The sequence below is a fragment of the Mus caroli genome, unplaced genomic scaffold (assembly GCF_978045245.1).
Source record: "Mus caroli unplaced genomic scaffold, Mus_caroli_1 scaffold_12, whole genome shotgun sequence".
In the NCBI taxonomy this organism is placed as follows: Eukaryota; Metazoa; Chordata; class Mammalia; order Rodentia; family Muridae; genus Mus; species Mus caroli.
This window is the reverse complement of record NW_028227267.1, coordinates 24,343,835-24,369,690: the sequence shown is the minus strand read 5'-3', so window position 1 is coordinate 24,369,690 and position 25,856 is coordinate 24,343,835. Positions and strand designations below refer to the sequence as shown.

General features: G+C 50.2%; 1 protein-coding gene across 1 annotated transcript in view; it reads left to right on the top strand.

The window, feature by feature from the left end:
• The window catches only part of Sh3bp5 (SH3 domain binding protein 5), a 61,688-nt gene that overhangs the window by 21,260 nt on the left and 14,572 nt on the right, over positions 1-25,856 (top strand). The window contains exon 3 of the mRNA XM_021182302.3: positions 2,501-2,629. Coding sequence (XP_021037961.1) covers positions 2,501-2,629 — 129 coding nt within the window. The remainder of the gene's footprint in view (positions 1-2,500; positions 2,630-25,856) is intronic.

Genomic DNA, 25,856 nt, shown 5'->3' with positions numbered 1-25,856 from the left:
AGGGTGAAAGTAGCGATGGGGGTGGGGGTTGCCTTAAGTGAGAGCAGTAGAGCAGGGGGGCTGCAGGGCACCTTCTGCCACACCTCTGTCGCCTCTCCTGGCTCCAGGGTGACAGTTCAGAGTTACTCCGTGCCCCCACCCATCCTGTTAGCCAACTCAATGGGGAAGTTTCTTTTGCTAAGTTTCAGAAACTCTTTAGAATGAAGCCTCATTAGTTCTGGTGCTTCAGCCTCTTTGTCCACAATCACAGTAGCTGGGAGTATCCTTGCTGATTGGCTAGACTATCACGGTGACCGTTCTTGGGCCCAGAGTCGCTCTGCCAGAGGCTGAGCCCTGGGGTTGAGGCTGTTGGTTGGGCAGGTGGGGAAGATTTTGGTTTGTGAACTCCTTTAAGTCAGTCCTCTGGGGAAATTGTCACTCAAGAAGACAAGATCTCTGGCAAAATTAAGAACCAGATCAGGTTACCCCTTCCCCCAACAACTGGAGCGGGAGCTGTCTCTGACTCTGTTGCCTGCCTGTGGATCCTGTTCCCTTAACTGGGCTGCCTCAGTGGGTGAGGGTGTGCCTGTCCAGCAGTGAGGGGAGGATGGGGGAGGGGCTATGTGAGGGGGGGGACTGGGAGGAGAGGGGCTGTGACCCAGATGTAGAGTGAATAATTAAATAATTACTGGTAAAAAAAATAAATAAAAGTAAATAACTTTATCTCAGGAAAGAGGAACCTGTTAGCTATGACCACTTTCTAATCTGTGGTGGCTGGATGGAGCTGATCATGCAATACCCAGGGGTATAGCTCATTGTTGGGAAAACATGATTATTAGACCTGTCTTTTGCCCACTACCCCCCACCCCCACCCTCATGTCCTTGAGTATATAGAGTCTTGAAAGGATGTTAGCCAGGCTGCTGGGTCCCCAAAGAACAATCCGAGGCATCTTCAGAAATACTCAAAACTCTGTGACAGTGTGATAAGTTCCAAATACGATCAGGTCATTTTCCTGAACTCCATCACACGCTGGATCCCAGCCTCCCAGGGAGGCTAAGGCAGGAAGGTTGTAAGTTTTCAAGGTCAGCTTGGGCTACAGAGGGAGATCCTGCCTCAAAAAGCAGAAAGCAAAACAACAAAACCAGCCAACCAGCCAAGCTTTCCTATCCCTCCCCAGCATGGGTGATGACTCAGGAGCTGCAGACAGCATCTGAGGAGGACGCCAGCCCTCACTTAGGGCTTGTGTAACCAAGGGCAGGGCTCCATCCTATAACGTTCCAGGCACCCCGCACTGGGAAACTTGTGCACTTCCCGAGCCTTAGGAAATTCCCATTTCCCTCTAGGAGGAGAAAGCTGGATGCAACACAAAACCCTGATGACCATGACGCAGACCTGGGGCCAACGCCTGTGTCAGAAGTGTGATCTGGGCTCTGGAGCTCCCAAGGGCAGCAAAGCACATACCTTCATGTGTTCTGGAAGGTCGGCTGTGTTGTCAGACCCATCTGCCAAGCCCACAGCCTGAGATGCCAAGGGGATGAGTTAGAAGAATTGATCCAAGTCTCCTTCAGCCCCACGAGACCCTACATTTCCACATGAACAGCACAAGTTCTTAAGGTTAATTGTGAGGAAGACCCTTTCCACATGGCAAACATCTGGCTCCCTCTGATGCCTGAAAATATCGCCACTCCCTTCCTCTTCTCAGCCAAGCAAGGCCATTGCACTCTTCTTGGGATCAGCTCTCCCACCCCCCATCTCCACAACCCCACCTGTTCCCTCTGGCCTCTGTGCAGATCCTACCTACTTCTTTGAAGGTTTTCTGGGAGTCTCCTCTGCTGCTGGTGGTCTGGTGAGGGTCTCTGCTGCTGAGTCCCCTAGGACCCCACACATCCATCAGACTGGGGGTGCCCTGAGGCCAGGGTCCTGCAGGTGGAAGCCCGCAGTCAGTGTTTAACAACTGAGTCCCAGGATTTAGGGCTTTGTGGGAGTGTGGGAAATGCTGCAGTCATAGGAACCAAAGCTACCAAAGGCAACTGAGAGTTTTTCCCCAGGGGACCATGGAGGTTTTGACATACCGCTGAGCTTTCTGACATTGTAGTCACTGGACATATTTTTTACAAGTAAATTATGGGGTATGGTGGCGAATGCCTATGAAATTTCAGCACTGGGGAGGCAGAGGCAGGAAGACTGAGAGTTCAATGCCATATCGAGACAATTCTGAGCGTGTAACGGAATGAATGAATGAATGAATGAATGAAAAACCCTAAGTGTGTCACTAAAGTAAGTTGCAAATGGACTTTCTTCTCAGTCGCATGACCAGCTTAAAACTATCATATAGCTGGTGGCAGCCACTGATTGGACAGTGTAGATGGCTGACTGGCTTGTAAAGTGATTCAGGGTCCTGGCCATGTGTGAACTCTTTCCTGGTGTTTCTGGTCAGATGCAGCAGATGTTTGCCGCTCCCTTCCAAAACCTCCTGGTGATAATTCCTCCATCTTCCTCCCCTCCTCCCCCCGACTATAGGATGCACGCCAGAAGTTCCGATCTGTCCTGGTCGAGGCGACGGTGAAACTAGACGAACTGGCAAAGAAAATCGGCAAAGCCGTGGAGGACTCGAAGCCCTACTGGGAGGCCCGGAGGGTGGCAAGGCAGGTAAGACAGCCTGAAGGTGTCTGCTCTGCCCGTGTATCTCCCACTGAAGGTTAGAAGTACCTGCCCCATGGCTGCCTTCAATCAGCCTTCTTATACCCTGCCTCCATGGGCTCCATCCAGCTCATGACACCATTAATAGAGTATCAGCCCTGATTCGGAAGGCCCTTGTCACATGACCTGTGGTGGCTGAAGCCTCTGAGTTGAGGAGTTGTGGACTGGTGGGCACTGTGGCTGTGTCCAGCGCTTCCTTTGGTGTGGTCTTCCTCTCTTAGAGGCTGCCTGTGAGGCACAGGGCAGAGGACCCTTGGGTAGCCCTTCTCACCTCTGACCTGTTAGAGTCTGTGTTTACAGTGAGAGCAGCTCCACGTGCATGGCTTTGTCTAGGGTTTTACATACAGAAGGGATCAGATACAGAAGGGATTGATGGGCAAACAAGCAGATGATAGGCCTGGGAAGCCACAAGGTCATCCTATGTCCTCTTCCACATCCCGAACTTAGAAGTCTCTCCCCCATCTTACCCACATCCCTCCAAAGTCCTTCCTGCTCATAGCTGGGTGAGCAAAGCAGTCTGGTTGGCTTCATCCAAATCATGCTTGGTGGGTGGGGACCCATATGGCTGCGGCACATCCTGCAGTGAGTCTTACAGCCTTCCTTTTCTGTACCCCCTCCCTGACTCCTCTGTGGGAGGGAACTGTGTTGGGAGGCACCTCATCTGCTGGGAAGCAGTAGATTGTGGCATATCTCTTTCTTCTCATATCTTCTCTTGACCCTAAACATATTAATCAAGATCATCATGGAGTCTGTTGGGCGACTATTCAGTTGTCAGGTGTAGCCAGACCAGGTCCTAGCGGGTGGGTGACCGGCTATGATGGACACAGCCAAACTGAGTCCTGATAGAATCGGGGCTAGATGTGAGCCTGCAAAACCTCTCTCATACCTCCTTCCCGGAGGCTGGTGGGGGAAGTAAAGCAAGGGTTGGGATGTCCCTGCCCTCAGCCCCAAGGGACCCCAGTCTCTACTAGAGGAACCGGAAGCGGGCACAAGGGGGCACAAGTCTGAGGCAGGAGGATGCTATATTCCATTCTGTGGATGTGGATGATGAGCTGGGGCAGATGCTGTGAGTGGCCCTGTGACCTTTCTGACAGTAGGAGAGTGTCCACCTCAGCTGCTACCAAGTGGGGCTTCCTGTTTTCTTCCTCTGCCTCGTCCCCGCCCCCTTCCTTTTGATGTTCACAAACCCCTCAGGCCGTGCCCCAACACGGTTCCACAAACCAGGGGTTCCACAAACCAATCCAGGGGTTCCACAAACCCCTCAGACTGTGCCCCAGTAAGGGTGGTATCTGAGAGTCCTGCCAAGCACTTCCTTCAAGTGTGCGCTGGGAGCTTTTGCGTCCTGTTCTTGAGATGTTGGTGGTGCGGGGCCAGCATTGTTAGGACCTAGTGAGAGGATGTGTCCGACAGTGGAATCCCTGCGTGAGCTTGGGTTTCAGTCTCCTTCCCAGGAGAAGAAGCCTTTCTGTAGACATAAAGCCACAGGACCAGCAGAGTCGTAACTGCGTTAGAACCCCGCATTGCCTTGCTCCCAGCGTCAAATCCTCCTCCTGGCGGTAAATCAGGCCCATCTTGACCCCTTGGCCAAGTCCAAGTTGTACCAAGAGGAGCCATCCCATGCCATCTTTTCTGAACTGGGCTGGGGGCAGGGGACTGGTTTTGATTTCTTTCTTGGGCTTTTGTATTTGGGCCCAAGCTTGTTTTGAAGGCTGCTCTGATGTCTGTATCCCATCTGGCCGTCAGCATGAGGATGAGGACAGTGTGGCTCGTGTCTCTGCTTGCTCTGCCCTGTGCGGTCTAAGTGCCTTGACTGCTCGAGATGCCTCCTAAGCATCGGGTGTTGAGGAATGTTCCATGTTTGTGAGGGGCTCATCTCATTTGACATTTGTACCTAGTGTTCATCCCTGGTGTGTCATCAGAGTTTCCTCCATTTGTCTGTGTATTTATTGAGACAGGGTCTTACTGTGTGGAACCAACTGGCCTCAGAGAGAGCTCCCTGCCTCTGCCTCCTGAGTGTTGGAATTAAAGATGTGGGCCACTGTGCCTAGGCCCCTTCCTTAAAAAATTCTTTTTACATGAACGTATTTTATATGTATGGGGGTAGAGCATGGGGAGGTCAGAGGACAACTTGTAGGGACCAGTTCTCTCCTGTACAGTGTGGTGGGTCCTGGGGATCAAAATTAGGTAACAAGGCTCTGTGGTCAGCTCCTTCATCCTCTGAGCCATCCCTCCCAGTGGCCCTCCCTCGGTTTTAGAGTGAATGTCATGCCCCTGTGTGTGTAACCATGTCATGTTTGTCTGTCAGCATTGGCTGTCTTGTTATTTTTAAATGGTTGGAATGTGCAGAGCCCTTTGTAGTCTGTAAGGACAGTGTCAGCATGAAATGCCAAGGTCAGGAAAGCTCAGAGATGCTTCATGGCGGGTGTTTATGGGGCCACATAAGGCCATGTTCTACATTTAACCTTCTTTAGAAGAGTCACTAAGGGAGGAAACATTTGAAATTTGTAGAATGACTCGGCTGGGAGAGGGCTGGCAGAGCTCTGCCAGTGAACCAGAAAGCATGGCTTAGAATCCCAGGTTATCAGTTAGCTGTGGGATCCTCAGCGGGTCTCTTAATGGCTGACCCTTCCTCTTCTCATAAGATGGAGTTGTCTGTTGTCACTTGTGACTTAGTGGCTTGAAACACTTATTCAGCACATGGCTTTGCCTAGCTTATAGCTTTGTCAGGCAGGTTTTGTTTGTTTGTTTGTTTGTTTTGCTTTGTTTTCCTGATCTCAGGCGTGACTGCTGACATTGTCTGTATGCAGTTGGTTTGTTCCAAGTGGCTCATCTTGCATGGGCCTTGTTTGTTAGACATTTGGTTGGTTGTCCCTTAGGGTGGCAGGGGTGAATGTCTCTCATTTAGCAGGACAGACTGGTCCTTTCACAGGGTGTTTGAGATTTCTCAGAACAATTAGGTGGAGGTGACTGGATGCCTTAGTGGGCAGGCAGGAAACTCAGAGGGACAGGAAAATGAAGACAGGATGTGTATAGATTGCCAAGAGTCAGAGGTCAGAGATGGAGGAGAGAGGTGAAGGCATTTGTTTACATGCCTGAGGCAGGCTTGGGGTAGGTTAAGCTGGCCATGAGGCGCTGCAGCTCTGAGTGAGGAGCGAGCGGTACCAGGCAGCTGGGCCTGTGGCGGTCAGAGCATTTATATCAAGGTGGCAGAGAGGGATTAGCTTCCTCATTCTCAGAGGATAGCAGGTTGAGGAAGGACAATGTGGTACCCAGTCCCTATGAGGAGAGCAGGAAGAACTGGACCCAGGCTTGCCTGGTCTGGCTGCTGCCTCTGGCGGCTGGCACATTGTGGGCACTCATGATGGTATGAGTTTGGCTGACCAGCCCATGGGCAGACTGAGGAGCCTTTCAGGGCACACAGCAGCCCGAGGAGTCTGCAGTTACCCTCTCTGCCGCTGCCTGCCTTCTCTGGGCTGGGCTGATCTGAAGTTCCTCCTTTTGTCTTGTCTTACATTTAATGGTGTGCGTAAGTCTGTCTGCTCATGTCTGCATGTGCCATAGCATGTAGGTGGCATGATCAGAGACAACGTTTAGTGGTCAGCTTTGTTTTACTAGCATGTGGTCCTGGGGAATGGACACGGACTGTCAAACCTGCTGGCCCGTTCTCTACGGTTGCTTGTTATATATAGCCTGGGCCCCTCCACGGTGCACGTTTCCCCTCAAGCTTCAGTACGGCTTCATCGTGTCTCCTTCCAATGTTAATTTCTGCCCAGTTGGAGCTCACTGTGGGGCTTGGGTGAGGAGGTCTGGCTTGATGACGTCCATCCCTGTGACCCTGGTCACATTCTTCCGGGTGGCCACAGGCCAGGTCTGGGAACTGCGTCATCCACGCTGCCGGAGGTGAGCGTGCGGTGGAGTGAGGGGGCACTTGTCCCGAAGCAGAGTGATTTACGGTGGGTGGGTGCGTAGGAAGGGCAAGGTTACTTTTCCCTTGCCCAGAGGATGTGCCCCACCTTGCAGGATTGATTGGCTGGAGCGTCTGGGAAGGAGAGTCGTGGCATTTTGGAAGTCTAGATTTTTCAGTTCTTGTCTTTGTTTTTTTGTTTTGTTTTGTTTTGTTTTCTGGTGTTTTGAGACAAGGTCTTGCTTTGTAGCTCTTGAGTAGCCTGAAGCTCCATATGTAGGCCAGGCTGCCCTTGAACTCACAGCAATCCTCCTCTGCCTTCCGAAGGCTGGAATTAAAGATGTGGGCCACTGCGTCTGGCTTTTTTTTTCCCCAAGGTAAGTTTTCATTATGTAGCCCAGGGTGACCCTGAACTTCTGACCCTCCTGCCTCAGACTCCCAAGCATCGGGATCAAAAGTGTGTGCATGCCACCATGCCCTGGAAGCCAGTGTTGGTTTGTCTGGGACAGGGTCTCACTATGTAGCCCTAGCTGGCTGGAACTTGCTATGTTGATCAAGCTGAAAATTCAGGAGATCTGCCCACCAAGTATTGGGCTTGCAAAGATGTATAGCATCACACCCGACTGACAGCACTTTGGAACTAGGATGGGCTCAGGATGAGTGGCAGCCTCTGCCAGGCTAAAGCCCCCAGCACAGAGGGACATGTCTTGGCTTCGGCGAGCTGTGCCACTTCCTGGGGTTAGCTGTACCTCCGGCTTGGCTACCGAGCCCTGCCTTAGGCATCTTGGCTTAGGGCTGGAACTAGAAATAGCTATGGTTCTGCCCACCTGGAGGCCTCCCTGGCACTTGGCACAGACCACTTGCACTTGAGCCTTCCCTGAGAGCAGGTGGCTGAGGCGGGCCCCCGAGTGCTGGCCGTGCAGAGTTTCAGCCAGGGACTGAGACGGGATGAGCCACTGTCATCCTTGGAACTCTGTGACCATGCATGATTTGCGTTTCTCCTTCCCTCGGGCTTGTCACTGGCATGGCCGATCCCAGGCAAGGGCTGCTGGTTGGGCAGCACATGCTTCCTGAAGCCAGCAGCTGTGCTTGGCAACACAACACAACAGGGAGAGGGGAAGTTTGTTGTAGCGATCTCTGCACTGTGTGAAACCTCAGAGCTCCTTGGATATTTCTGGTTAGCTGCTATATATTTTTATTTCATTGGTTTTTGTTTGTTTGTTTGTTTGTTTTGCTTTGTTTTTGTTTTTGTTTTGTTTTGTTTTGTTTGAGACAGGCTCTCAATATGTAGCACAAGCTGGCTTGGAGCTTGCAATCCTCCTGCCTCTGCTTCCTGGGTGCTGAGATGACAGGCCAGACACACCACACCCGGCTTGTGCTCCCCACTGTCACCAGAGTGATGGCATTGAAGAAGAGAGTCCCCTTCCTTCCCTCTCTGACACCATGGGTGTTCCTTGGAAAGCGTGACAAAGGATTAATCATTCGGTTACAGAAAGTCAGAGTGTAGCTGTGTTTCTGTTGCCAGTTTGAGCAATACAGGTAGGCCTTTTTATACGCTAAGCAGCGTGGTTTGGGCTCTAACCAAACGGCAGGATTCCTCAAGAACACTTAGTACATTTTCTGTTCCTTTTTTTTTTGTTTACTTTGGGGGGTGCCCCATGCTTTCTCCCCTTTTTCTTTTCTTTCCTACCCCCACATGTGACTTTAAAATTTCCCCTTTCCCTCCTGTGAAAATTGATCCTTAATATATATGTATATTATATATATGTATAATCTATATTCATGTGTTATATTTATTACCTCAAAAAGCAAATAAACATAAAGCCACCTAAGTGAACTCGTTCACACCAAGAATCAAGAAGTAGATGTTGGGACAGCTTAGGGATGGATAAACTTGGGGCTTTCAAGTAGTTGATTTGGAAAGGTCCTATGGTTTAAGATGCCCTTCTTCCAGACCCGTGTAGACAGTGTTTATTCCCAGGCAGGGGCTTCTTGGCATTCGGGGGAGGAAAACACGCATGCTCCCCCAAGCATGAAACACTTAGAAGTCCAGACTTGGGCAGAATGTTCTCGTCCGTCCTTCCTCCCTTCCCTCCCAGAGCCTTGTGCCCGATAACCATATATGATATGCACTGAGACGCACCTCCAGCCCTGGGAGCCATGTATTGTCTGCAGTGGACTGAGTGGAGCCTCTAAGCCAAAGCTAGGATTGGCAGCATACTCTGTTAAAGCCGCAGTATTTTGGGGATTGAGGGTGAAGGTTGTTTGTTTAAATGTCTCTCCTGCCTGGTTTGGTGAATCACATTATAATCCCAGCCCTTGCAAGGCTAAGGCAGGAGGATTGCCATAAGTTTGAGACCAGCCTGGCCTGGCAGAGATTCTCTCCAACAAAACAAAACAAAACACAACAAAACAAAACAAAAACAACAACAACAACAAAAACTAAACATAGAAGGATTCATGTCGTGTAACATTTGGGGCTAGACATTAAAAGGCGATATTCCTGGGCTGTTGAGATGGCTCAGCAAATGAAGTTACTTGCTGCCAAACCTGACAACCTGAATTCAATCTGTAGGACACATGGTAGAAGGAGAGACCAAGAGACCGACTTTAACCTTCATGTTGAACACCTCAGCACGCCTGAGCATGCACACAATAGATAATACAAAATGGTATTAAATTTTTTAAGGTATTTTTCTGAAATGCACGTTTAATGGAACTCTTTTATCTATGTAGTAGTTAATTTTTTAAAAAAGTGAATGTACGTATGTATATGTAAGCAAGGTACCTGGGAGACCCACTAAGGTGTACCCTGGTCCTCTGCAGGACCATGCTGATGTAAAACCACAGCTCTCACCACACAGGGAATAAGAGGTTATTCTAGAGCTGGATTTGAGTGACCAAGTCCCAGGAGGCTCAGAACTAGGTTATCCCAGGTTCCGTGTTCCCACCCAGAAGCAGTTTCCCGGAGTTTTATAGTAACAAAACAAGGAAGGCTATAAATGAAGGCATTTAAAAGTGCACTGGTGGGGTGTGTTCGGGAGTTCTCTCTAACTAGATGGGTGGTGTCTTCTATAGGGCTGAGACGCTGCTGAGAGCTAGTGGTATGCTAAGTTGATAAATTCCAGAAGGTTTTTATCTATTAGTCACAGGATGTTCTGATAGGGACTAGGCAGGGAATGGCTAATTGGGGGGGGGGGGTCCAGCTACCCTGAGATAAGGTATTTGGCCTCTGGACCTGTGACATTCCAACCTCTGCACATCAGCTGTGGGTCTAACCAGTCAATCAGCCTCAGCTTCTTTCCAGGAATTCCCCTACAAGCAGTATGCACTCTTAACCCCCACCCCTACCCCCACCCCCAGCCACCTCTCCAGCCCTCTCCTATTTATTTTTATAGGTTAAATCCGGACCCTACAAAAGCAGGAGCCCGCAGTGAGGTACTATCACGAAAGTTTGGGGGATTGCCCACCCTTCCTTTGGGCTTCTGACCCACACCTGTGGAGCCATGCAGGCCTGTTTTTCAGGGACCCATTGCTTAGCTGGGCATGAGCCTGGTTCAGGCATGAGTGAAGAATTTGGGGCTGAAGAGAACTCAGCGTGTACATGTTGTGCCAGGCGGGAAGCCCTGGGATCTCATGCCGATAAAAAAAACGGGAGGTTTTTCCTGGCCTATGATTCCCACAAACAAACTACTGGGAGCTGGTCAGCCCCACACAGAATTCCAAAGGGCTTCTTGGGAGGCTAGGTCATCTGAGTCTTTCTGAAGAATCTTCTGGAATTTGGGCCCCTCAGAGGCTCTTTCTTCCGTTGACTTCTGCAGCTGCTTTCTGGTTTTTCTCTTGACAGCTTTTATCTCTCTCTCTCTCTCTCTCTCTCTCTCTCTCTCTCTTCCTTCATTTATTCATTTATTGTTTGTACTTCTTGAGACAGTTTCACTCTGTAACCTATACTGACTTAGAACTTATGACGTCACTTAGGCTTGTACTCATGGCAATCCTGCAGCCTCAGCTTCCTTAGTATAGAGATTAACTTCTTGAGCTACTACCCCGCCTCCCCCCACCCCCTTTGCTTTTTATTTGCGTTTGTTAATTGTTAGAGCAGTGGGTTTCATGCAGAAAGTTCATAGATGCACGTGCTGGTCTTTGATAACATTCACTGTCCTGCTGCCGTCTCGTCTTCTTATGCGCTCCTTCTATCACGTCTGCTAAAAAAGAATGAAGTTGATTGTTTTATTTTGAGACAAGTTTCACTGTGTAGCCCAGGATGGCTTTGAACTTTCAGTCTCCTGCTTCAACCTGCCTGTGTTTTGAGAGCCTGTCTCATGTAGCCTAGGCTGGCACAGAACTTACTGGGTGGCCACCAGAGATCACGATCGCCCAGTCCTCCTGCCCCAGTCTTCCTTGTACCAAAAGTACAGACGTGCACCACACACCTGGCTTCCTCTTTTTAGCTTGGTTTCCACATATGAGATAGAACACGAGATGCCTGCCTTTCTGCCTAACATAATCATCTCAGTTTCAGTTGTCAGCGTGACGGTCTAGAGTCAGAGTCATCTGAGAGGAAAATCTCAATGGAGGAATTGCCTAGCTCAGCCCCGTCTGTGGGCAGTCTATATGGGGTAGTGTTATCATTAATTGGTGTGGGAGGATTGAGCCTTGTGGGTGATTCCATCCCTCTGCAGGTCTAGTCCTGGGCTATGTAAGAAAGCTAGCTAGCTAAGCGTGAGCCTGTGAGCTAGCCAGCTAGGGTCAACATGCTCTGTGGTTTCTACTGTGTCCCCTTGCTAGGAGTTTCCTGGTGAGAGGTGATGCTCTGTGGAATCCCGCCTTCAGATTCCCGCCTTCAGATTCCCGCCTTCAGATTCCCGCTCTCACTTCCTCCAGGGAGCTCCTGGAGGTGTAAGATGGTGTAGCCCCTCTCACAGTGCTCTTTGCCAGTGTGTTTTGTCACAGTGACAGTGAAGCTAGCTAGAACAGCGATCATCAGCAGTCCCGCCAATGTTTCTTACAAATGGCATGCTTTTCTCTTTGTGGCCAAATAACCTACCACATTTTCTTTACCCTCTGCTAATGGCACCTTGGTGGCTGTTAGGAGCAGTCGAATGATGAATGTGGACTTACGGGGATCTCTGGGGGACACTGAGTCCTTCCGGATGTGCTGGTCTCAGGGGAGGGAAGTTCTCTATTTAGTCTTTTGAGGAACTTCCACACCGATACCCATAGTGACCCCTTCATGATGGTGACTGCCTTAAGTAGTTAATTACTGACTGTTGGCTGTTAATGTTTCTGTGTGAGACTTTCCTAGGCCCTGGGGGATCTGCTGTCACCTTAGAGGGAAGAGCAGCATCTCTAAAAGGGAAGACTTTCAGATCACCCGAGGCTCTCGTATCCTTAGAATTCAGTTCTCTTAACCTGAGGCCCAGGCTAGCCCAGTGAAAGTTCTCTGTCAAGAAAAGCCTGGGAAGTCTGCTTTCACACCTCGCTGGCTCCTCTAAGGCGGTAGGTAGGAAGTATCTATACTGGGCTATTTGTATTTTTACGTCCTTCTTTTTATCTTTGTGTATATGTTTATGCATGTTTGCATGTGTGTGCGAGTGAATGGTGGGCCAGAAGAAGGCACCGGGTCCTCTGAGCTGGCGTTGTGTGTGGTTGTGAGCCACCTGAGGTGACAGGCGCTGGGACATGAGAACTTGGCTCCTTTTCCATTGCTCTTAAGCACCAAGCCATCTCTCCAGCTCCACTGTATCTGCATTTCAGGACAGAAGGAAGACAAGGAAGGGAATTTGTTTCTTTGCTTTAAAGATCTTACACAGAGTCTCGCACAATCTTTGCTTCCCTTTATTGCTAGACCCTGGTTGTTGTCACAGGAGCTGTCAGGAGGCTTGGCTTTGAGCTTGCTAAACAGGTTCTAGAGATGAAAGGGAGATTGGCTACTGGGTGGCTCCTGGCAGCCTCTGCTATGTCTGCACAGTACCTTACTATCTTCTAGGAAGATGCCTGGCTGTAACAACTAACAGATAGGTATTTGTGACCCACCAAGTGGACATGGGGCCCCTCTGGACAGAGAAACACTGTGTGCCTCCCCAAATTCCTCTGCTGACCCTGGCTGGATGGGAGACTTTCTCTTTCGTTGTATTGGTGTCCTGTGAGGAAATTATTGCCTCCCACACATCCGCAAGTGGATGTGCTTGTGCTTCGGAAAGTCGCAGACTTTATTTTGCAAATATGATTTTGGATGACTCACTTCCAAAGGCCACATCTTAGATGCAAGCCCTCATGGCTTACGTATGCTGTTGGGGCGGCCTTTCCCGAGCCTAGCTCATCTCCTGGTGCTCCCACATCTCCTCAGCACCTCCCAGCCCAGCTATCTTATCAATGTCAGTTGTCCCGATAGCTCACCCAGAGGTGACAGTGATCTTATGTGCTCTGTGGCTGGGTCATGGTGCCTGGCATGTGGTCAGACACTACAGGGGTTTCCATAAGGGTGCTAATGTGATTGGTACCTGAACAGAGCAGAGAGACCTTCCTGGAACAAAAGGTCACTGTGCAGACTCGAATCGCATCCCTGTTTCTTCCCCGGGACGCCATTTCCCTCTACAGAATTTAGGCCTGCCTGGCTCCATGCTCACAGGAGTACCTTAAAATCAGTTGTTCACAGGTCTGCAAGATAGGTCAGCCAGGTGCCAAGCCTGAGGGCCGGGGTTTGATCCCCAGGATCCATGTGGTGGAAGGAAGCAACTTGTTCTTGAACACCCACATCATTCCATCCCACACTCAACCCAGGTAGGAAAAAAGAAAATCAGTGGTCTGAATCTGTGCAGGCTACACGGATCCTGCGCCCTCTCTGCAGGCTACACGGATCCTGCGCCCTCTCTGCAGGCTACACGGATCCTGTGCCCTCTCTGCAGGCTACACGGATCCTGTGCCCTCTCTGCAGGCTACACGGATCCTGTGCCCTCTGAATCTGCAGGCTACACAGACCCTGTGCCCTCTGAATCTGTGCAGGCTACACGGATCCTGTACCTTCTGAATCTGTGCAGGCTACACGGATCCTGTGCCCTCTGAATCTGTGCAGGCTACACAGATCTTGTTCTCAAGGGAACCCTGACTGTGAAGTATTTTGTTCCTGTGTCCAGTGTTAGGCCTCAGAGGCAAGCCCTGAGCAAGAGGCCTTCAAGCCTGGCTGCCCTGACCAATCCAGCTGCCCTTTTCTGACTCAGTGATGTTCTTTAGCGTGCCCTTCCTCTGCCAGATCAGTTGTGACAATGTGGAGTTGTTCCCACAGTTACCGAATAGTCACGGGATGTTCTACATCATTTCAAATTCTGTTGCCTTTCCTCCCAAGACCGACGAGCTCTGTGGGGTTTACAGAAATTTTAGAACTTTGGATTAGAGGTACTCACTAGTAAAATCTGTGTAATAAGATTATATAATGTAATCCGAAAGTGTCTAAGATCAGAAACAAGGTGGTTCCAAGGCTTGCTTCAAGGTGAGGGATGCTCAGCTTGTGCTTGAGTGAATCCAGCTGTGCCGGCTCAGAGGCTAGGCTGGAGGTGAGAGCTTGACCCTTCAGTGAGCTAAGTGCACCAGGAAACTGACAGAGCCAAATGACTCAGGGAAACCCTAAATGCTGGAGCAGGCAGGCATGGGAAGTCAGGGTCCCTGGCTGATGTGGCTTTGGGATAACCCAGGTTTCTAGATGCAGATATCTGCAGTCCCCGTGATGGGACTCAGTGTCTCCAAGGTGTTTACAAGATTATTAAGAAAACAACCAAGTAGCAGAATCATTCAAGATATTGGTTGCCAGTAAGTTTGGCAGTTTTTCTTTCTTAGAGAGAGGGAGGGGGGAGGGGGAGGGGAGGGGGAGGGGAGGGGAGGGGGAGAGGGAGAGGTGTGTGTGTGTGTGTGTATGTATGTAGGTCAGAAGACAACTCATAGGGGCTGGCATTCTTTATACCACTTGAGTCCTGGGGATCACACTCAGACCATCAAGTCCCACTACCACCACCAGTGTCTCTGCCTCCTGACCATCTCACTGCATAGGTCCTGATAAGTCGGTTTATTAAGAGTCAATTTAGGCTTCTGTGTTGGTGGCTTCAGCTTCCTGCTCAAAGCTGCTTGAAGTAGTTTTAGCAGTCTCAGAGTCTACGTCATGCAGTGGCTTGTTGATTCTCAGGGTTAGAACTTTCCCCACAATGGTTTTCTTGTAGTGTTTTTGTGGGTGGGGAGGAGGGGTGTGGGGGTGAAAACTGAGTCTCACTTTGTAGGCCAGGGTGGCCTCAAACTCACAGAGATCTGCCCACTCTTGTATCCCAAGTGCTGGAATTGATTAAAAGTGCATGCCACCATGCCTGGACTCCTGGAGTGAAGCTCAAGGTCTTGCTGAGATGAGAGCTAATCCTTTAGTTTTCTGTGGATTGGGTAGGATCGATCAGTTCCTTTATGCCTCTCGGCAGAGCAGTATCCACCTTTCTGCAGACTTTTCTTTGCACCCGGTAAACGCCATTTTGATTTGGTGAACCACCCACTTGGGTTCCACAGCGTCTTTCTGTATCTTGGAAAACCATGGCTGCAGGCGATGTGGCTTCCTGGCCAGGATGGAATAGCAATAGCAGTGAAACAGGATGGAGGGATGGGGTGGAGCTCGCCTGCAGCCACAGCCACACCTCAGGTTGTTTTCAAAGTTGGTCACACATACGCCGCCATATGGTAAAAACCACAGAAATGTGCACCTATGATTTCCAAGACGTTCAAGTGTCCCCCAGGGCTGTTTCCTGAAGTCTCTGGGATCCGGGTTATCCTCTAGCTTGGGAAACATGAGGTTCAGTGAGGGATAAGCTGGGGCTGGAGAGGCGGCATCGCTGTGGTCACTTGGTGCGTACTGCCAGTGGATCATTCTGGTGCTTTCCCATCGTCCTTCTCTGGATACTTCGAGAATAAATGCACACACAGAGACATTGATTCTATTGTGTGAGCCACAGGAGGGTCCAGAGCATCACAAATGCCTTAAAATAAGTGGCCACAAGGGAGTTGTTTACAGCATGGCTTATAGGTGGGTACCTTAATTAAACAAATATTTCTTACACACTGGCAGCCTTCTAGATAAGGAGAGAAAAAAACCACAGCAGCAGGGCTGAAGGAATCGATTGGCCCAGTGGCTAAGAGTGCTCTTGTCATGAGCATGGAGCTCACAACTGCTGTAACTCCATCCAGCTCCAGGGGATCTGAGAGGCCTTCTTCCATACTCTCAGGGCACCCAGACATCTCTCTCTCTGTTTCTCTCTCTGTATATCTCTCTGTCTCTGTCTCTCTCCCTCTCTCTGTCTCTCTCTCTAACTAACACACACACACACACACACACACACACACACACACGCACACGCACGTGCGCATGCATGTCAAAACTGAAAGTGTGCCCTGCTGTGAATGAATTAGGGGCTGGCATGTACTAGACTTGACTGTCGCATCCTGAGCTCTTGGGCTCTGGTCACCTTTCACCCAGTTAGTTGTGTTGCTTCTGTAACTTTGAGTTGCCCTTCAGTCTCTTCCCATCATGTTCTCCCTTCATGCTCTTCCTGGAGTGGAGGAACCCTGCACAGACTGGGGAGGCACCCTGAGCCTCCATCACAGGGTGAGTTAGTATTTGCAGAGGTCATTTTGTATAGACCAGTGAGTCCATCCTCTGCCCCTGCAACCCTTGGGAGTTAAGTCACCGTAGCCCAGAGCTACAGGAGGTTGGAACCTGGCCAGGACAGACATTCTCCAGTTCCCACAAGCCTCTGCCTAGTGCGGAAGGGGTCATGGCCAGCCACCCACTCTGGCTTTCTGAGTACTTCTTGTCACAAAGGCATGGGAGCATATCAGTGGCTCTGAACTTACATTAGCATGGTGGAAAGCAGGCTCCAGGCAGTCGTAAGGAACACATGAGATTGACTCAAGCCTGGTTTGGGCCGGGATGTTTGTATAGCTGGTGGGGTGCCGAATACTCTGACTGGTACCCCGTTTCTGAATGCTGGCCTCTGTGACGAGCTTGATTTCTCTTTATAACATAGTGGAGTTTGTGATCACGGATTGTTCTGGGAATGGTGGGTGGCTTGTGAGTATCGTGCCAGCACAGCCTGACTGTGGCCTTCTTGAGCACAGTGAGAACTCGGGACAGCTCCTTCTGGGTCTGGCTCCCAGAGGCGGGGTGTGTTGGGGAAGAATGATGAATATAAAGGAGGGGTGGGCAAGTTTGGAGGGACCCATGGTCACCTGTGCTAGGTGCCATGGTGTTGATATAACTGTGCTCATGTGAAGGTTTTGGTCTGTAGACTTGTGGTCCAGCTGTTCGTCTCGAGGTCCAGACTGCCTTCCAAACTATTATTGGCCACATGTTGGAAAAATAATCTAAGTTCAGTGGGAGTTCAAAAAAGGGAAGAACCCTATATGACACACAAGCCTGTAATTCCAGCACTGGGGATGCAGAGACAGGAGGACCTTGTCCAGCCTGACACCAGCATGCTATGAAGAATAGACTATTTACTCCTTCTGGGGTTGGAAGGATAGGTAGAAAGTGCCTCACTGTGTGGCCCAGGCTGACTTCAATTCAAGGTCCTCCTGGCCAAGCCTGACCTGGTGACTCAGGTCTGTCTATAATCCCAGCTACTCAGGAAGCTAAGGCAAGAAGGTCACAGGCTCGAAGCCTGGCTATGTCTCAGAGTTCAAGGCCAGCCAGAGCAACTTAGTGTGTCTGCCTCAGAATAAAGAAAATATACAAAAAAGGGACACTGGAGGTGTGGCTCAGGGGCAGTTTACAGGCTTGCACAAAAGGTCCCAAGTTCAATTCCCAGTTCCCAATACCACACACACACACACACACACACACACACACACACACAAATCTCCATGCTTCAGGCTTCTGAGTCCTAAATTATAGATACACACTCTGTACCTATCACAGCTGGCTGAAAACACAGAGCTTTCTCTTTTCTATCTTTTTTCTTTTTTTCTTTCCTTTCTTTTTCTGACACAGTCTCACTATGTAGATCAGGCCTCAAACTCAGAGACCTGTCTGCCTCTGTCCCCCTGGTGGCTGGGACTAAAGGCATGTGCCACCATGCCTGGTTACTTAGGGATTTCTTAAGCGTACTCAGGAACAATGCAGAGAGTAGCTAATGAGTACCACGCACTGTTGCCAGCACTAAGAGTGCTCCCCCAGGACATGGGGGAGGGGTGGCAGTGGGGTAGTGTTGAAATATGGTCTCATATAGTCAGGTTGACCTTGAAGTAAGTCTCTTAGAGAGCCAAAGATGACCTTGAACTCCTGACCCTCTGCCTTCACACGCCAAGCACTGGGATCACGGGTGTGCACTACCACACTGGGCTCAGCACCAACCACCTTTCCAGGAGTGTCTCACCCCTCTCTTCCTTTAGCTTGGTTCTTGTCTAAATCTAAGGCACAGACTCTACCTCCCACTCCTTAGTAGTCTCTCACATTCTAAGCTCTAAAAGATTCCATTTTAGGTTGGGTGATGTAGCTTTGATAGAACTTCCCTAGTGTGCCCAAAGCACTGAGCTCAGGCCTCGGCCACAGTGGGGAGGAGAGGGGAGGGGAAGAGGGGGGAGGGTCACATCTTTCCAAGTTAATGATGCTTCGTGGGATTCAGTTTTTCCTCAAACTGCTTCAATTGTTTTAAAAATGTGTCCTTTGGGCTGGGGAGTTGACTCATTGGTAGCCGGCAGTGGTAGTGTGTACCTTTAATTCCAGCACTGGGAGGCAGAGGTAGGCAGATCTCTGTGAGTTCGAGGCCATCCTGGTTTACAGAGCAAGTTCTAAGACAGTCAAAACTACACAAAGAAACCCTGTCTGGAAAGAAACAAAAAGAATGCTTGCTGCCTTTGCAGAGGGCAGGTTTGGCTCCCAACACCCAACTGCTGTAGCTCCAGTTCGGGGGATCTGATGCCCTCTTCTGGCCTCTGCAGTCAATGCATGCACATGATGCATACACCACACACACACACACACACACACACACACACACACACACACACACACACGTTAGAAACAAATCTTTGAAAACTGTGTGGTTGTGACTGGTTTAAAGCATTCAACTTTAGGGCACTGACAGACAGGTTGTCATCTACAAATATGTTGGGCTGTGCTCATAGGCTGGGACACAGGCAGCCTGAGGGCCATAGTTTGGACCGGCCAGGCTTAAAGCCTTGGGCTGGGAACAGCTGTGTCTTTTGCGCTCAGCTGTACTGTTGCTCAACCAGTGACATAGTTTTGAGTTTAAAGGAAGAGTTGTGTCACAAAAAAATGAACCAAGCGAGAGTTGACAGAGTACATCAGGGGGCACTTAGCCTAAGTGTGATGTGTGTGCTTGTGGACACTCAGGAGACTGGCCAGGCACGCCTTTAATCCCAGCTCTTACAAGGTGGAGATAGACAGATCTCTTTAGGTTTGAGGCCAGCCTGTCTACATAGTGAATTCCAGGTCAGCTAGGGCATAGAGAGTTGAGAGTCTATGACTCTCTCTCTGTCTCTCTCTGCCTCTCTCTCTCTGTCTGTCTGTCTGTCTGTCTCTCTCTCTCTCTCTCTCTCTCTCTTACACACACACACACACACACACACACACACACACACACTTACTTACTTACTTTTTGTTTTGGTATCTTAAAAAACAAGATAGCCAGAGTCAAGTCAAGTTGCTCAGTGGCTGTCCACTGACGCTTGCCGCTTGGCCAGCCTCCCCTTACAGAACACTTCCCATGGCTCCCTGTGCTTGGGATGCTGTGAGACTTTCCAGCTGTTATCAGAGGCCTAGGCATTCTAGCTGGAGCCATGTAGCCGCTTGTTCAAGGTTGCAGGCCCAAGACAGTGGTCTTTGTTGCTGTGAGGAGTGTACGCTGTTCCTCCTGTATCTCTGGTCACAGCCTCCTGTCTCATAGTGACCCAATTGTCTGGGCCATCAATGCCAGTTCTGTGCAAGGCATTGGGACGTGTCTCTTGTTACCATTCTGTGTGGTAAGAGCTGGGAACCCTAGAGACTGGGAAGTCACAGGAGGCCTGCATGGTCATAGTGGGGTTGGTGGGAAGTATGGTTACCTCCCTCACAGTCCCAGGTCAAGAAGGCTGTGGCCGCAGTGCCAGAACCAGAAGGCTGCCCAACGAAGAGGAAGGCGTGGAGGAGGGAGGGCCAGGACTCTGCCAAGGGCTCCTGGTGCTTCCAGATCCTTGACACTAGGGCAGAGACCAAGGCCATGGTGTGGGGAGACACTGTGTTCAGCTCCAGCCTCCTAGTTCTGTCCTTTTTTAGAGATTAAAGTAACTTTTATTATTTATTACGTGTGTGTGTGCATGGGTGGTGTGTGCATGCTTGTGCACATGTGAGTGCCACAGCACAGGTGTGTGATCAGAGAACAAGTTTGTGGAGTCAGGTTCTCTTCTGTCTATGTGGGCTCTGGGGATTGAACAGGGGTCATCAGGCTTATAGGGCAGGTACAGATCTGTCTCCCTATCTCCGTCCCCCTCCTCCCTCCCCCCCTCCTCCCTCTTCCTTCCCCCTTCCCTTTTCTTTCCTCATTTCTTTCTGTGATGGAGCCTAGGGGCTGGCTTGGGGCTGCGGCCCTGGCCCACTCTAGTTCCTCACCCACAACTCAGCTCCTGCCCTCTATCCCCATCAGAGATTAGCACCCGCTTATTAGCTGCCAAGGACTGTCATGGGGTGTGATGACAGACATCGTCCAGCATCTCCTCTGGTGTACAGCGGCACTCCTGCCACCCCAGAGGGCTGGGGGGATGAATGGCTCTGTCACTTTTGTGCCCTGGGTCCCCAGTGGAAGACTGGTTGGCTTCTCAGATCCAGCAGATGGCATAGGAGCAGGCCAAGCCATGAGTGGGCTTGTGGGCTTCAGTCCTGCTGACTTGGAGGCTGCCACAGCAGAGGATGGTGGCAGTTGAATGTATAGTGTAGAGTGTGCAGGGCCCAGGGAGAACAGTCACTGCTGTCTGTCCCTTAGCTCATGCCCCTGCTGCATGCCTGGCCCAGGACTCCTGCCATCAGCAGTCCCATAGCAGCGTACCCCTCACTGCTCCAGCACCGTAGACGTAGGAGGAAGGTCCAGCAGGACTGTGGGTGCACCCTTCTGGAGAGGGTGGGTGGGGAAAAGGTGGCATCTGTGCTGTCTCTGCAGCCCCAGGAAGACTGTGATCTGGAATGCGTTGTTCCTGGAGGCCCTGCTGCACGTGGCTGGCAATTGTATAAGTTGCTATAGTCATTGTGATGGAGATACAAGCAGGGGAAGGAAGTAGAAACAGGCTGACAAGCCGATTCAGGATAAATAGCTGAGCCACTGTTCTCACGTAGTAGTGGTGACGAATAGATTGCCCAACCACCTATCCGTAATGTTAGCATCAGAAGCACCCTTGCAGCAGACGTTCCTGGGGGTCTGACCATGATAGATGCAAGATGTGTCACTACTCAGCCTTCCTTAGAAAAGTGAGGGAGTTAGACTGGGTGGTCTGTAAACCTCATCTCACTGGACCCTTCGCCATAGCCAGTGCAAATGTCTGGGTACCCTTCAGAGAGCAGGTAGGAGCTGAGTGGACCGTGAGTCAGAGGGCACAGGTGCTCCCTGCCTGCTGCTTTCTGGCCGCCTCTTGTGCTCTTCATGCCCTCATCTGTGACACTTTGTAGAGTGCCCATATGTTTCAAGTGCTTTGAAGGCACAGCTGACTGGAGCCAGCGTGTAGTGAAGGTCACTCACTCTCAAGCAGCCTTTAAAAATTCTCCCCGTGGCTGTTTCCGTGGACTCTGTTAGCATCCCTGAGTCAGCGTCCTCTGGGATTGCTAAATTGGCTTCTGCCATTGAGGTTCTGTGTCTTGGGACATAATTGGGATGTTCTCTCAAGTTAGATCTCAAACACAGGTGATTTGAATGGCAGGGCCTCAGCCAAACATCTGAGAAATCTAGCCTAAGGCTTTCATAACTGACCTCTTGCTTCATCTCTCGCTGTGGATGGTCTTGTGTGAGAGTTCCTTATGCGTGTGCCTCTGTGTTCTGGAACATAATCTCTAGGAGGCATTTCATAGATTTGGAATCACCTGTTTCTGTTTCTTGCTGGCCACTGAGCCATAGAATGTCCCTCCCGTCATGGCCCCTGCCTTCTTTGTCCTGAGTGTATAGTTTTAGAAAGTGTCTTATGAGCAGCCCTTGGTGTGGTGGTGCCTATAATCCCAGGTTGGGGTTGAAGGATCAGGCGTTCACACCTAGCCTCGCTAAAGTAGTGAGTTGGAGGTCACCCTGGACTACATGAGACTCTGTCTCAAAGAACCCAGAGAGAGCAAAAGAGGAAGAGGGATGTGTTATGGAAGGTGGCCTCTAGTATGCACCTCAGAAGCCGCCACACCTACCTGTTTGCACAGCTGCTTCCACCATTTCGACATTCCTTATGCGGCACCTTACTTCTTGGCATTGCTGTAACAAAAGGCCATAGGCTGGAGACCTTAAACAGCAGAACAGCACACACACTCTGAAGGCTAAAAGACGCCCACGGAGCCTGAGTTGGTGAGGAGTCTTTCCTGGCTCCTCACTGTGTTCACAGTAGGAGTCCATGCCCATTCTTTTCTAAGACTTGATTATATTTTACCTTTTATTTATGTGTGCTTGTGGGTGTACATGTGTGTGTGTGTGTGTGTGTGTGTGTATGTGTGTGTGTAAGATGCTGGGTCCCCTGGAGCTGGAGTCACAGGTGGCTGTAAGGCTGACATGCGTGCTGGCAGATGAACTCCTGTCCTCTGTAAGAACAGTAAGCATACTTAACCACTAAGCCCTCTCTCCAGCCTCACGTTCATTCTTAGTTACATATTAAATCCAGGTTCAAAGCTGGCCTGGGCCATATGAGTCCCTGTCTAAAAATTTAAAATGAATGAATGAATGAATGAATACAGGGGTTGGAGAGCTGGCTCAAAGAGTAAAGTATGTGTTATGGGAGTGTGAGGAGCTGGGACCCCTAGCACACATGTAAATGTTGGGTGGGTGTGGCAGTCTGCCTGAAATCCCAGCTCCTGAAGAGGGACAGGATCCTGGACGGAGCTGGGTAGCTCAGTGGGATGAATTGATGAGCTTTAGGCTCAGTTACATATGAGACGGAGAGCCATACAGAAGACACCTATTGTCAACCTCAGGCTTCTACACCTGAGTGTCCATACTATACAAATGAAAAAATTTGTGCACACATACCACACACACTTGCTACAAACAACAACAACAAAACCCACAAGGCTGGGTGTAGATGGGAAGCAGAGACAGGAGGATTATGACAAGTTCAGATACAGCCTACTCTATAAACCAAGTTCCAGGCCAGCCAGTGCTGTCTAATGAAACCTTAAAGGAAAATTAAGTGTGGTTTGACTCATCTTTGTAATCCCAGACTTCAGAAGGGTGAGGCAGGAGGATTTTCTTGAGTTTGAGCCCAACCTCAAAGCCTCAAAGAAGATTTTTTTTAAAAAATTAGATAGATAGATAGATAGATAGATAGATAGACAGACAGATAGATAGATATAAATAGATAAACAGGTAGATAGATGGATAGCAAACGGAAGAAGGGGCAGAGAGATCCCATTTTAGAAAATGTTGAGTCTCAGGGGCTGAGTCCCTGTGTCAGCTGTGGGAAGGTTGTGGGTATACTGAGATGGGGAGATGGGTCACAATTCACCTTCCTTAAGCCTGCCCAGAACTCCCTTCTTGCCTGTCTGGAGAAATAAGATGGGCAGGAGGCTCAGCTTGGGGAAAGAGTGCGGTTGTCAGCGTGGTACAGTTACTTCTCAGTGGCTGGTTGGTTCTAGAGAGGGTGGGCATCCCCATCCCTATATGTGCTTCAGGCTACCTCAGGGGATGTAGATGACTGGTAGGTGAGCATTCATTTAGGCTTCTATTATTGTTATTGTTATTGTTATTAATTTTTTGAGACAGGATCTTGATGTACAGCCCAGGCTGGCTTTTTAAAGTGGTCCTTTCCGGGCATTACCAGATCTCCTACAGATCCTTCAGAATCTTAAGTGCTCCCCTGACATCCATCAGCCCTGAGTTGCAGCTCCTGCCTGCCCTTCAGGCCTCTCTTTAGGAAAACCTCCCTCAGTTTCCTCTTATGTGAAGCAAGTTCCATTCTCCTGCCCTGACACAACCTTGAAGCATAGATTTCTACACATCATCTACATGTGGGGCGCAGTCCCCAGAATGGATCTCTCTGGGCTGTGGGTGTGCACAGACCAGACTAGCGGATGCCCGTTGTGGGTTACCGTGGGTTACCGGGCTGTTTCTTCCCCCAGGGCTGCTGTGTTCTCAGCTGTTCCCCTTAATTTTCTTTGCAAAATGCCCTCAGTCTATGTGAAAATTTCCTCTAAGTCATGTGAGGCTTTCTCTGGGGAAGGGTGGGGTCCGCTTGTTCCCCTCCTAAGTCCCAGGGACTGTCCTGGGGGTGTCCCATCAGGGCTTCTGTAATTGGCCCAGGGACCCTGTTGACTCTGGAAGTGGTCTGGGGCAGATTAGCAGGAGCCATGTCCTGCCCCTACCCAGGTGGGAATTTGGAGGTGAGCTGGAGGAGAGAGGGGCCAGCAGTGACTGCTTTCAGGGGAGTGTGTGCTTCAGTGTGGACGCCAAAGGATGCACTCCAGGGGTCCTCACTGAATACCTTGTTTGAGATAGGGTCTTGTTTGTCTCTGCGTTCACCACACCAGTTGACCTGGTCTGTGAGCATCTGGGGGGATTCTGCTGTCTCAGCCATTTCCCCTCTGGCCCTGGAGCACTGGGTTTCAGATGCGTGCTACTGGGTCTGGCTTTATTTACATGGATTCTGGGGCCCTGAACTTAGATCTTCATGCCTGCACAGCAAGCGCTTTTCCTACCAAGCCATCTCCCCAGTCCTGTGTCTCATGCAGTCACATGACATTGCCCACTCTTGAGGGACGAACATCAACAGCCCTAAAGTAGTAGGAAGTCACCTATGAGGAAACAAACAGCGGAAATTAATTTCAGTCTATTGGATTTAGTTTAGTGTATCTCATATCTCATCATTGATCAAAAAAATGGCTAATGGGTTAATCAACATTTTTCTACTGAGTCTTTAAAATGAGGTGTGTGTGTGTGTTGTACATGTGTGCATATTCACATGTGTGGCACGTGTGTGAGCAGGTAGGTACTCATGAATATGTGTGTGCACGTGCTTGTGTGTGAGTGGCTATCAGGAATCGTCCTCAAGCAATTGTCCACGTCAGTTTTTGAGGCAGGGTCTCTCAGTCAAGCCCAGGACTCTAAGATTCAGCTTCAATAATCCCCTGTCCTCATTTTCTGAGCTGTGGCAGCTGCCACACCTCCCCGGCATTTATGTGAGTTTTGGGGATCTGAGCCTCCGGTCCTCCTGCTTGTGTAGCAAGCACAGCAACTTCTTAGCTCTCTCTAGGATGTGAGAGATGTTTGCATTTTTTTGTTAATCACATTTAGATGCTCAGGGGTTACGTGCTGGCCTGAGATTGTTTAATCAGTACAGTGCTGGCTGTGCAAGCATCTGCACCCGAGTTCTTAATCCCCAAAACCTGCGAAAGGAAGCCAGGCAGGAATCCCAGAGCTGGAGAGGTGGGTGAATCCTGGGGCTCTCTGGCAGCAGCCTAGCCTAACAGGGGACTTCCTGCAAGTGAGAAACCTTGTCACAGAAAACAATGCTCCTGAGGAGTGGTCTCCAGCATTAAAGTCAGGTTTCCCCATGTGCACACGTCTACATACAGACACATGCGTTGGCGGCTGCTGTGGAGGTGAGGCGGCTGCCCCTTCCTTCCTGAAAGCAGAGCTTGTGCTCTCAGTAGGCCTGCGCCTGGGTGTATGTGTGGACTGAGGGGGCTGTCTGCCAGTGGACGTGCTAGGCTGGCACTCGTGCTGTGGGGCATTTGCCTGGAGCCTTGCTTCTGACCAGCTCTGGAGTCTTGGGAAAAGCTGTTTTCAATTACTGTGCCTCATCTGTAGAGCAGAGCCCTACAACTGTGGTCTCTGGAGCACTCTGGGCTGTGGCGTGCAGGGATGATGCCCAGGACTGCTGTGCCTATCTGGGCATCAGTCCTAAGCCAGGACTTTGGAGAAAGGCTTAATTAGCCATTGCTATCACAGATGCAAGATCCATGCATTTGATTATCTGTTGAGCTCCAGACTGTGGAGACTGTCTGCCCACCAACCTGGTATCCACTCAGCCACTGGCCACCTGCTACCCCGTCCCACATATGAGGGACCTGTCCCATGC